Below are 12,587 nucleotides of genomic sequence, written 5' to 3' on the forward strand. Positions count from 1 at the left end.
AAAGCTGCAGAATATATGGTGTTCACCGTATGTCTGTCTCCCTTGCTCCTGAAGGGACGTCTCCCTGTTGACATGTATGCAAACTGGATGTTGTTTGTCGAAGCGGTACAGCTCATGTCAACAACCAGCATTTCGAAGGAAAATGTTACCAAGGCTCATGGCCTGTTACGAAGTTTTTGCATCGGCTTCACCCGCTTGTATGGTAAAGAGAGTTTATATCCAAACGCTCACAACATGTTACACTTGGCTGAAGGAATAAAAGATTATGGCCCCTTATGCTCTCATTCGGCCTTCTTTTATGAACGATGCAATAAGGACCTCAAGAATGTCAGTACAAACAAAAAGCCCAAGTTTGAACACACGGTCATGTCGACTTTTTTGAAAACTGTCCATCATGTCGACCTGACTCGGACATTCCCTTCATTGGGTCTTGGTAACAATTTGGATACAAGGTTGAAGAATTTGTTTATCGGTGTTGATATTCATGCCACCCGGCAGTATTATGTGGAAAATATCTTGAAAGCGGAAATCTTACAGTCCATATCTACTTTCGATATTTTTGCGTTCCTAGCATACGGCGACACAACGAGTCCAAGTGAAGCCTACGGTCATGAAGTGCTGCCCCCAACCACTATCCGGCATTTAAAGTTCAACAAGAAACCATTTCGACTGTCATATGCCCAATTCGGTCACCTGGTTGATTATTATCGCTCTATATCCGTGGAACTTGATAATTGTTTGTTGAACGGTACTCAACCCGAAAGTAGGGTAAGCAACTTGATGGTAAAGTTCAATACAATCAGCATCATGGGTCACAAGTACAACTCAAATGAAACAGCTTCAGCCCGAGGTAGTTTTATAAGAGCATATTACAACCCCAACGTTGCTGGTATGTCTCCTCAGTTGCGGCCTGCTCAGATCAAATTTTTCTTCAGACATGACGTACGTCTTCATGTCGTAGATGACATTTATGTCGTCTCCACTTTCACCTTTGCTTTTGTTCATTTTTACAAGCCCCACCAAACGCTGATCACCACGTTCAATTCGATCAACAGTGGAGTTTGTCAAAATACTTTTGAAGACGAGTCTGAACTTTGTATCCTTCCAATTGCAAACATTCACTCACCTATTGGTATGTACTTTGATGTTTTGTCTAATACCAATATATTTTTTACTGTTCATAGAAAATTAATAGAACAATAAAATTGTTTTATTTTTTTTAAATGTATTTTTAATTTTTTTTTATTTTTTTTTATACAGCTTTGGACCAAGCAGGAAGTTTTCTCTCAAGATCAGGATGCAATGCCGTTACAACCACAGAATCAACTCTTTTCTTTTCACCCCATTTTCTTGTTGCTTCATCGTCATGAACTTTGTCAAGCCTTTTGAAGAAATCATTCAACTGAAAAGGAAGGTATCACAAATGTTAGTAATTTTTAAAAATTGTCATATTAATTGGACTTACATTCTTGGATCTCCAAGTTGGCACCTGACGATCCAGCAATGTTTTATCGCCGGGAACGTCCTCTTCGTCCGACTGGCAACCGTTTACCAGAACCTTCAAACATTCAGCGGCCGTTGCGAAAGCAGGTGTTTCCTCGGGATGGCTTTTGTAGATGGCCAATCTACGAGCGAGTTTCTAACAAGAAAAAGGTACTCTTTAGCATTTTTTTTTATATTATTTATTTTAAAAGTCTCACTTACTCTGCTTCTTCTCTCCTTGACCCTTTTCTCTGTCCTTCTTGAACTGAGTCACTTCGGGGGGGCTGGCATCATTCTTGGCCTTGACCTTCTTGTTGTTCAAGAAGGACAGAATGACACCTTCCACGATTTCCTTACCTCTTATCGTAAACCCAGTCTTATTTGACAGGAGAAATCTGTCAAAGTACGCAGATTCCTTGCAATACTTAATAATTTGATCACGAACATGGCTGTTGTCCTTGACCATTGAGCCATTCAAATTGAACGGCATGTTGTCTTGGTTGACGCAACGTTCATATGCATGATGAACCAAACGCTGTAATATTTGTTAATAATTATTCAAACATACATATTTTAATTTATCTTACAACGAGCTCGGTTTGCTTGCCTCTATTCATCTTGGCAACTGGTCCAGCAGCGGGGGCTTGGTCTAACTTGCGTTGCAGATCGGCAACACAGGCAGACAAGCTGTTTACCTTTGCGGCGAGAGCAGCGTAATCTTGCTCTCCTTGACTTTTTCTTTTCAAGACGGGACCTCTAGGAGAAGCTGTCGAGACGACGTCAGGTCTTTCTTGGCGGGGAGTATTGTTGTTGCTCATTGTTAATGTTTTATGTAAAATACAGGCTTATTATTTCAGGGATGATGATCGATTTTAAATGCCAAATTTGGTGTGACCTTGCTTTTTTAAAGAATGATAAATTTTTTTTATTTTTTTATTTTTTTTTACATCTCTTCTTCGACATTTTTATTTCTTTTTCTTTTCCGTAAGTTCATAATAATGCCAGTTTGCTAAGTTCAGTGTGTCGATCGAAAAAGGTAACAAATATACTCACGCTTATACAAGCCATGTTAGTTTCTTCTAATCTGTGTTCGCCCATTTCAATTAGTAGCATTCCTTACCACCCTTCTTAAAAATCTGCCGTCTAATTTCCAGACAACATTGTTGGGTAAGACTCTATTATTTGTCCGTATGCAAAACTAATTCAATTAACAGTAAGCCATGTTTCCATTTTCTATTTTCCCTCAAGCTTTTTTTTCTCCCTGGCCCACAGATAATGGTACATTTACATGACTCATTCCTAGCTTTACATTAACCCCAATACCTTGTAGGCATAGAAGTCAAAGAAGTCGTCTCCGCTTTTTGAGCAGCTTGAAATCTACGTCATTCCCCGTAATCTTGAACAGGTATAATATTGTAGCGAGTTTTTTTTTTGTTTTCTTTTATTTATTTATTAACCTTATCTTTTAGAAACAATACACGATACGTATGTTTCAAGGTAAAGCTTCAATAATAGTAAACATACCAATCTTGAGCTAATTTTAAACAATATATCTTTTTTATGCATTTTTAGTGGAATTATGTGGACCATGTTCCGTCACGGACCTAATTGCAATTCTGATGGCTACCTTGTTTCTTATTAACACAGCTGGTACGTTTGTATGTAAGAGTGGATGGATCGATATAAATTTGGACGACAAGGAAGATCGATGATAGGTTGGATCAATGGTTTGTGTAATCAGACATCATTGCCGACAATGAGTGATGCGATAATGGATTCACGTAAGGTGTTTGTAAGTGGGATATTTTAGAGGTATGGACGACACAGTGCGTGGACACTTAAAACCAATGGCTGGATGCTTCAAATCAATGAATGCACGCTTAAAATTAATGGATGCATGCTTAAAACTGATGGATGCATGCTTAAAATTAATGGATGTACAGTAATTACAGTGATACGAATGGATACAAGGTGATACAAATGGGCGATCCCTATTGTTCTAAATGCAGGGTATGTGTATATTCGATTGCAGCCAATTTTCTATTTTTTTTATATAAATAAATCGTTTTTTCATCGTAATCCGTCCAATATGCTTTATTTAAATGTGCCTTCCAAACCAATAGTATAGATTTATGTAATAATTAAGACCCCATTATTAATATTAAAGACCAATAGTATAGATTTATGTAATAATTAAGACCCCATTATCAATAGTAAAGACCAATAGTATAGATTTATATAATAATTAAGACCCCATTATCATTCCTAAAGACCAATAATAAAGAGCTATTTCTATTATAAACAGTTCAGAATCAAGGTATTAGACCAATAATAGACGCCATATAGCTCATGTAATAGATAAAAAACTACATGCAATGAAATACGATACTGGCAATACCAGACAAAACATTATACATGTATAACTTGGAATACAGCAATGTAATATACGATATCATATATCCCACAAGCCAAGTTATGTCCTCATACCAAACATAATCTCAGTGTTTGCCGCAGACTCCGTCGTGTGCTCGTGGAATACATAGTATTCTTGGAGCCATTTCGTAAACATACGACATATTATTGGTCGCGTTCATTTAATATATAATTCCATATATCATCATACTAACTTTTATGTCGTGTGGTGGCTCAGAGAAGCATCAGAACCATCAACAATCATGGGCTTGACAATTTTATCTCTTCTTCGATAGTATAACTTAAGTGTTTATTGGTGAGGATGATGAGTACTAGTTACTCCCTCTTATGTTTCGTTTTAAATAATGAAAATATAGTAAAAATAAAATAAAGTAAAGGTGTGTCTAAAAAACTTCATATGTGATGAAGGAAAAAAAGTTAAAAATGGGAAAGGGAAAATGTTGCATGAATTTGTTGTTATTTTGACAGGTGATCTTCAGGGTTTGTTTTCGCTGATTATATAATCAATTTTAATTTGTTGCTGTTGTTTTTTGAGATGCTTCCGGATTACCTCCGATTGGTTGTTCTTCTGTTGCTGGTTCTTGAAAAATGTCCATTGCTTCGTTCGTATTTCTTCCTGTCAATATTTGTTTCAATTGGTCTTCGCTAATAATGTTTTGACGGTAAAAGCATCTTGCTACTGATTTTTTTACCGGCTCTCTAATAAATTCTAATGCTCTCATTGAACAGTTGTTCCTAATTTGCTGCAGTTTTGCTACTTTTTCTTCTGTCGATAGTCCTGCTAATTTGCTGTCTCTTAAATGTGAGATATGTAGGTAGTTATATTCCTTTGTGAATATACCCGCCTGTTCCAATTTTTTTTCTGCTGTGTCTTTATATTTTTCGTGTATTAATAGTAGTACTGTATCCCAATCGGGACAGTATGTATCAAGTACTTGTATGTTGTCGATTCCAACGTAGGCTAGTTTTTTTCTAATTTCGGATGGTTTCATTCGTCTTTTGCACGGTATATGTATGTTTATGAAGTTGTTGTCTTCTTTTTTTTCCTCGAATGTTCTTGTTGCTATTTCCAATTGTTTCTTGGTTGGGTTGTTTTGTCGAAAAAATTGATTTTTTCTTCTTTTGGTCCAATTGTTGTTGTTGTTGTTTTGTTGTTGTGCTATATTGCTTTTTGTTGCTTTTAAGTATGGGAACTCGTTATGTGAGTTTGTGTTGCTGTCCTGAATTTTACTTTGATTTAAGTTTTCTTCTTGATAGTTGTTGTTGTTGTTATTTGTTTCATTGTACTCTTCTGTTTCATTTTCTTCTTCCATTTCTCGCATTTTCTTTTTTAGTTCAATATTTTCTTTTTTCAGGTTGATGTTCTCCCTAATAAGCTCCTGCATTTTTTTTGTTTCTTTTTCTGTTTTTTCTAATCTTTTTTTTAGTAGCTTCATTTCGTTCCAGACATTTATTTCTCCTGCTAGTTCTTCGTCTTGTTCCATTTCTGTGTCTGCGATATCTGGCACATCATTTTCGTCGTCATCTTCAAAATCACTTTTTTCTTCTGTATCTGTTTGCATCTGCTCTTCGTTTTTTTTTGTTGTTTCATACTTCAAAATAGTTTTCATCTCAGCAAATGTTGTTCCTTTTTCGCATTGTTTACATTTGTATTGTGGTTTTGGTGGCTTTCCTTGGTTTCTTCCATTTTTTTGTATAGTTCCAATTGTTCCGCATTTGTTGCATGATATTTTTTCTCTTGCTCGTTCATATTGTTCCATAACAGCTTCTACGTCTGCTGTATACTTTACTTCACCTGTTTTTTTCTTGTCATTTGTTGTAACTCTTGTATCTCCTATCTGTCTTTTCTTTTCTTTTGTTACTTTAGTGATTAATTCTTGTACCTCTGCCGTTGTAAATTTCTTTGTACATTTTTTGCATAATAAAACAATCTCTGCATATTCTTCGTCTTTGATTTCGATATGATCGATTCTGTCAATGTTTAACCATGTACCTTTGCATTTGCTACATTCTATTTGTTTCTGATATTTGTTGAATTTGGTGATAAATTCCATTTGTTGTTCATTCAAATGTTCTTTATTTGTTAGTTTCAATGTGTCTAAGGCCTCGCTTGTTCCTATTCCGGGGGAAATTGGTGCACTCCTTTTTTTTCCTGTTGTGCCGTTTTTTGTTTTGTCCTGGTCTATATCCATTATGCCTAGCGCGGTTGATGGTGTATTGTTTCCTGCTTCATTTTTTTGTTCTTTTTCATTTGTTTTCGTATTTTTTTGTTGGGTCTTATTGTTTTTTCTGATGTTTCTAGTAACTGCTGTTGTTTCATTTAAGGTAGGTGATAAATAGGGGATACCTATCGTGACCTCCTGATCGTTGGGCGTAGGGTCGTGTGACATGCTTTGCTTGTGCAGGTGATATCTACTGCCCGACTTGTTTTTTAATTAGTTCCTTTTCTGGTCAAATTGATTTTATCGCTGATTTTAACGGGTGGCTTAGTCGAAAAAAAAGTATATAAGAAGGTGGATTTTAACGCGCGATAAAACTATCTTATCTTCTTCTTCGATAGTATAACTTAAGTGTTTATTGGTGAGGATGATGAGTACTAGTTACTCCCTCTTATGTTTCGTTTTAAATAATGAAAATATAGTAAAAATAAAATAAAGTAAAGGTGTGTCTAAAAAACTTCATATGTGATGAAGGAAAAAAGTAAATTATGGGAAAGGGAAAATGTTGCATGAATTTGTTGTTATTTTGACAGGTGATCTTCAGGGTTTAATTTCGCTGATTATATAATCACTTTAATTTGCGGTTGGTGGTTTTAGCCAATGGATAAGCGGGGAGATATCCTCAGGGTCTGGATTCATTTCGTCTTCTGTTGTGTGGCAAAGTGTTTCTATTTTGTTAAATATTTTTGTGAGTTGTATCCATTTTTGAATAAAGTAATTTTGCTTTATTCTGTTGCTGATTTGTTTTGTTGGTAGTTGGTTCAAGATGTAGTCGATAGGTGATGTGACGATTATCGGTACTTGTAATATTTGATGTAACTTTAGACATTGAGTTAAATGATTTCTAGTGGTGTTATTGTTTAATGTTGTGGCGCAGTTTTTACATGTTGTTGGTCGTCCGGGTAGCCATCCCATTCTCCATCTGATTATTCTGCTTCTTTCGAAATTATGCATAGGTAGATACATAATGGGATCATTTGCTATATTCGATCTGCACATGCCTACATAAAATTGTTCACATTGTTTTTGTATCATATTTTTTTTTAAATACTTATTAATTGCTTCTCGCAGCAATTTTTCCGTAATGAATGTGGGAAGGGTTCTTGAGTTTGCTGGCGGGAGTGGTAGAGATTGCCAGATCTCGTTTCTTTTTTGTAATTTTTTGAAATGAGTGTCGCGGGTTGTAATGACTTGTCTCAGCATTGTGTAAATGAGTGTGGTGTTAGGTAGCTGGAATGTGCGGTATATGTTTTTTGCTTGTAACACCATTTTCCGCTCTTCCATTGTTGCTATTTTGTTCATATGTTTTATTGCCTGTGTTGATGACGTTGCATGTCCATGGAATATTTTCCTTATTGCGTTGTCCTGGGCTTTTTCTAATAGCTTAAATGTTTTTTTGGTTGTATTGATAATAGATAATCCATATTCAAATACTGGTCGAACGAATGTTTTATAAAACCTGAGCGTGAGAAATTTGTCAAACCCGGAGTTGTTTGCTCCTATTTGGTGTATCGCTTGCATTGCCCTTGTTCCTTTTGCGCATTATTTAAAATCATATTTTTATCATCTATACCTGCACTGTTAAAATAAATTCCCAAGTACTTGCAAGATGTTTGGATTTCAATTTGTTGTTCATAGATTGAGTATTGTTGTTCATAGTAATTAATATCTTCGATGTTGCGTATGCTGTTTGTATCTGGTGATAAAATTAAGCTTTTGGCTGGGTTCCATTTATATCCTTTTTCATATGAGTGTTCCTCTGCTAGCTTCAACATTTGTTTTATTTCTTCTGGTGTTCCTATACAAGCTACATCATCTGCAAATAATAATGAATTAAGTGAGTAGGATATATTTTGTATTTCTATTTTTGTTGTATCGGCACCGGCTGCAGCTCTTAATTTTTCGGGTAAAGAATTGATGAAAATAGAGTATAAATGTGGCGATAAGGTTGATCCCTGTAATACACCCGTTTCTGTAGTAAATGGTGTGGTTGATTTTAATCCATTTTGAATAACTTCAATTTGTACTTCATTAAACATTTTTTCAGTAGTTCTATGAATGGTATGGACATGTTGCTTTTTGTTTTAAGTGTGTTCCAAATGATATTTCTATCTGTTACGTCATAGGCGGATTGTATGTCTAATAGTGCTACAACTGGTGCTTTACCTGTTTTTTGTTTGTGTTTAATAATTAGTTCCTGTAATATTAGCGCTTGGTCTATTGTGGATCTTTTTTCTCTGAATCCCCCCTGAACTGGATCCAATTTGATGCTTTGATTCAGTAGTGATGCATATATTGAGAATTCAAATATTTTCTTGTAACACATATGAGACTAATTGGTCTATAGTTTTTTGGATGTTGGGGGTCACCCTTTTTGTATATGGGTATGACTTGGGCTATATTCCATTTTTCTGGGAGGACTGTGTATTTCCAGCATATTTTGAAGATGGCGTAGAGTATTGGTGCTATTGTTTCGGCTATGGGCTGGAACATTTCTGCTTTGAGATGGTCCACTCCTGGTGCTTTATTTTTGGGTAATCTATTAATGGCATCTATAATTGTTTCCACTGTAAAAGGGGGTACTTGTGTATAACCTCCTGGGGGTGGTGCATGATCTAAAGTTAAGTTTTCTATTTGTGTATTTCTGATGTTACCATTAAACGTGTTTTTCCAATTGAGTGTTAGTTTATCGACTGCGTCTTGTGGTCCATCTATGCTTTCAAATGCCACGCGAATTCCTTTATTGGATTTGATGTTTTTAATTTTATTTGTTGCTTTGCTGAATTCCGTTGAGTTTAGTGTGTTGCAGAAGTTTCTAAAGTGTTTATTTTTTTCTGATCTTATTTTTTTTCGTACTTCGTCTGCTAAATCTAGGTGTTCTTTCCAGTATTTTGCTTTATTGATTCCTGTGGCTCTTTTCCACTTTCTATATATTTTTCTCTTTTTTCTGAAATATTTTGTAATTCTGCCGTCCAAAACCATTTCCATTGTTTTTGTCGTGGTGTTTGTTTATTGATAGTGGCGTCTAGCGATTCATATATTGACGTGCATAAGTTGTTTTCGATGTCATCAATTTTTTCCTGTATTTCATATGTTGGCATAGTGTTGTTGTTATTTATTGTGTCTATTAATGATTGTATGTGGGGTATTTTCTGACGCATGATTGTCCTGTAGTCTAAAATATATTTGTTTTCATTTGTATTTGTTTCTGTATTACCTTGGGTCGTCCCCTGTGTTGGGATTTCCCCTTTTTTCATAAATTTATTTAGTTGCCATAGTTTTCTTGGATGTTCTATTTTTTCTGGTGGGGCTGGTAGTGAGTGTATAAAAGAAAAAAATACTAGTTTGTGGTTGGATCCAAGGGATGCATCATCGTGTATTTCCATATATGGGTCGATTATGTCCTCTTTTTGTTGCTTAAAAATAGATCGATGATGCTTTTTTGATCTTCTGTATTCATGTGAGTTGATCCTTTTATATAGGTTGGTTGTCCATAAGTTAGTTGTTTGTTCCATAAATGTAATCCATTTTCTGCTATAATATTAAGGAGAGATGTACATCGTACATTGGTGATGGGCATATAAGTGTTATTGACTATTCTTCTGTCGCCTAGGTAATTTCCCATTCTGCAATTAAAATCGCCGCATAGGATTATTTTGTCATTGTTCATATTGTGTTTTCTTATTTCTGTGTTGATTATATTTTCGAACTCTTGTGTTGTTACTGTGGGGTTAGGTGGTATGTAAAAGCATATAATGATATAGTTTTTAATTCTGCATGTTAGTACGTATTTGTTTGTAATTGGATCTGTAATGACTGTATGGGGAAATTTCGGGTTAATTAATAAAGTTATTCCGTTTATACCCTTATATCCATTTTCGGCTAGCTGTGCATAATTATTTTTTGTATCCATGATGTTTTAAATGATTGTGATTCTAGGAGCCATGATTCTGTGATGAAAAAGAGTGAAGTTGAAGGATTGATTTGTTGGAGTGTGAAATCTATTGATTCCTTGGTCATTCCTGTTGCGTTCCATAGTGTGATGTTTAGTTTTTCACACATTAAATATTATTTTGGTGGTTTGTTTGTGTCTCGTCGTCGCCTTGGCTTTCTCCAACTGGGGCGGTTTGGTTCTCTTCTGATGTTGATTCTTTGAATATATCCATTGCTTCGACTACGTTTCGTCCTGTTAGTATTTGCTTCAGTTGGTCATCACTAATTATTTTTTGTCGGTGAAAACATCTCGCAACTGATTTTTTTACTGGTTCTCTTATAAAGTCGAGTGCTCTCATTGAACAGTTATTTCTAATTTGCTCTAATTTTGTTGTCTTTTCTTCTTTCGATAATCCTGTAAGTCTGCTATCTCTCAAATGTGAAACATGTAAGTAGTTATATTCTTTTGTTTGTATACCAGCCTGGTCTAATTTTTTTTCTGCCGTCTCTTTGTATTTTTCATGTATTAATAAAAGTACTGTATCCCAGTCAGGGCAGTATGTGTCCAGTACTTGTATGTTGTCAATTCCCACAAAAGCCAGTTTTCTTCTTATTTCTGATGGTTTCATTCTTCTTTTGCAAGGTAAATAAATGTTGATAAAATTATTCTCTTCTGTTTTTTCTTCAAATGTTCTTGTGGCTAATTCTAATTGTTTTTTTGATGGATTATTTTGTCGGAAAAACTGGTTTTTTCTTCTTTTGGTCCAATAGTTGTTATTGTTACTGTTGTTGTTTTGTTGTGTGTTATTATTTTTTGTAGCTTTTAGGTAGGGGAACTCTTCTTGTGAGTTCATATTGATTTCCTGGTTGTTTTTATCTTCTGTTTGGTTTATATTGTTAGTGGTTGTTTCATTTTGCTCCTCTGTGTAACCGCTATTATTTTCTGCCCTTCCTTTCCTTTATCTTTTTTGTCTATTTTTTCCTTTTCTGTTATGTTATTTTTTTGCATCTTTTCCATTTCCCCTAGTTTTTTTTTTAATTCGTTGTTTTCCTTTTTTAATTTTATGTTATCCCTTATCAACTCCTGCATTTTTTTTGTTTCTTTTTCCGTTTTTTCTACTCTTTTTTTTAACATCTTCAATTCAGTTAAAATATCAATTTTTTCTTCTATTCCGTTCTCCTCCTCCTCCATTTCAATGTCTGATATATCCGATATTTCATTTTCGTTATCGTCCTCAAAATCATCTTCCTCTCTCGTGTCTAGTTCCATTTGTTCTTCACTTGTTGATTGTGTTTCGTATTTTAAAATGGTTTTCATTTCGTCATATGTTGTTCCTTTTTCGCATTTTTTGCACTTGTATTGTGGCTTAGGGGGTTTACTTTGGTTGCTTCCATTTTTTTGTAGGCTTCCAATTGTGTTACATTTCTTGCATGATATTTGTCCTCTGTGCAATTCATACTGTACTACTACGGCTTCTATTTCTTCCGTATATTGTACTCCCTTTTTTTTTCCTGTTATTGTGTTTTTTTCTCCTATTTGTCTTTTTTTTTCCTTTGTGGCTCTCGACATAATTTCTTGTACCTCTTCCATTGCATAGTGTTTTGTGCATTTTTTGCATGTTAGTACAATCTCTGTACTTTCTTCATCTCCTACTTCCATGTTATCTATTCTGTTGATGTTTATCCATGCTCCTTTGCATTCTTGACATTCGATTTTTTTTTGGTGTTTGTTGAATTTATTAATAAATTCAATTTGCTGTTCATTCAAATGCTCCTTGTTTGCTAATTGTATTTCGTTAAGCATTTCGTCTATTCCTATTCCGGGAGAAGTTGATGCACTCCTTTTCTTTCCGGTAATGTTCTCCTGATCGATGCTCATTATACCCAATGCGGATGATGTTGCATTTTCTTCTTCTCTTTTTTTTTGTTGTTCATTATCATTTGTTTTAGTATTTTTTTGTTGGTTTTTGTTGATTTTTCTGGTGCTGGTGGTTGTTGTGTTTTTGTTTAAGGTGGGTGATAGATAGGGGATACCTATCTTGACCTCCTGATCGGTGGGCGTAGGTTCCTGCGACATGCGTTGTTTGTCCAGGTGATATCTACTGCACGATTTTTTTTTTTTAATTAGTTCTTTTTCTAGTTAAATTGCTTTGAATACTGCTTTATCGCGGATTTTAAGGGGGTGGCTTAGTCGAACACTCCCCCGAAGGAGGCCTTATTTTTCCTGATTTTTATGTCTATCTTGTGCCCTGTTAGACAAAAGATCTAAAATATTTATTTTGTGCACATCTAGATATTTACAATTTTTATGCAGATCATTTCCCTAGATGCGTACCCCAATAGTATCTATCTAGTCTCTAGATAGATATTTAAACTATCCCTATCTAGGCCTAGAAAAACCCTGATCTATTTACTTCTATGGGTTAAATTTGCATTGATCTTTGCAAAGGTAAGGTACAAATGCACTCTTGTTTGGGCTTAAATTTATGATGAGCTTGTTGCTTTCTCAGGCATAAATTT

General features: G+C 35.0%; 5 protein-coding genes across 5 annotated transcripts; 1 reads left to right on the forward strand and 4 right to left on the reverse strand.

Moving 5' to 3' along the window:
* Positions 1 to 1,274: 1,274 nt before the first annotated feature.
* On the forward strand, positions 1,275 to 1,867 carry EV154DRAFT_534587 (uncharacterized protein; the record flags this gene model as incomplete). Its single annotated transcript, XM_051604037.1, has 1 exon — positions 1,275 to 1,867. The coding sequence occupies exon 1, from the start codon at positions 1,298 to 1,300 to the stop codon at positions 1,865 to 1,867; it is 570 nt and encodes a 189-aa protein (XP_051449916.1). The 5' UTR covers positions 1,275 to 1,297.
* Positions 1,868 to 4,424: 2,557 nt separating this feature from the next.
* Positions 4,425 to 6,305, reverse strand: EV154DRAFT_572680 (uncharacterized protein; the record flags this gene model as incomplete). The annotated part of the gene is made up of 1 exon (XM_051606354.1): positions 4,425 to 6,305. One exon carries the CDS (start codon positions 6,303 to 6,305, stop codon positions 4,425 to 4,427), a length of 1,881 nt encoding a protein of 626 aa, XP_051449917.1.
* Positions 6,306 to 6,707: 402 nt separating this feature from the next.
* Positions 6,708 to 7,133, reverse strand: EV154DRAFT_433220 (uncharacterized protein; the record flags this gene model as incomplete). Its single annotated transcript, XM_051596723.1, has 1 exon — positions 6,708 to 7,133. The coding sequence occupies one exon, from the start codon at positions 7,131 to 7,133 to the stop codon at positions 6,708 to 6,710; it is 426 nt and encodes a 141-aa protein (XP_051449918.1).
* Positions 7,134 to 7,289: 156 nt separating this feature from the next.
* EV154DRAFT_391217 (uncharacterized protein) lies at positions 7,290 to 7,655 on the reverse strand (the record flags this gene model as incomplete). Its single annotated transcript, XM_051595112.1, has 1 exon — positions 7,290 to 7,655. A coding segment is annotated over one exon (366 nt), but the record flags the coding sequence as incomplete, so codon positions are not given.
* Positions 7,656 to 10,219: 2,564 nt separating this feature from the next.
* Positions 10,220 to 10,789, reverse strand: EV154DRAFT_387597 (uncharacterized protein; the record flags this gene model as incomplete). Its single annotated transcript, XM_051595061.1, has 1 exon — positions 10,220 to 10,789. A coding segment is annotated over one exon (570 nt), but the record flags the coding sequence as incomplete, so codon positions are not given.
* Between the last annotated feature and the right edge of the window lie 1,798 nt (positions 10,790 to 12,587).

Source organism: Mucor mucedo (genome assembly GCF_025094135.1).
Source record: "Mucor mucedo strain NRRL 3635 chromosome Unknown EV154scaffold_346, whole genome shotgun sequence".
NCBI classification, from domain to species: Eukaryota; Fungi; Mucoromycota; class Mucoromycetes; order Mucorales; family Mucoraceae; genus Mucor; species Mucor mucedo.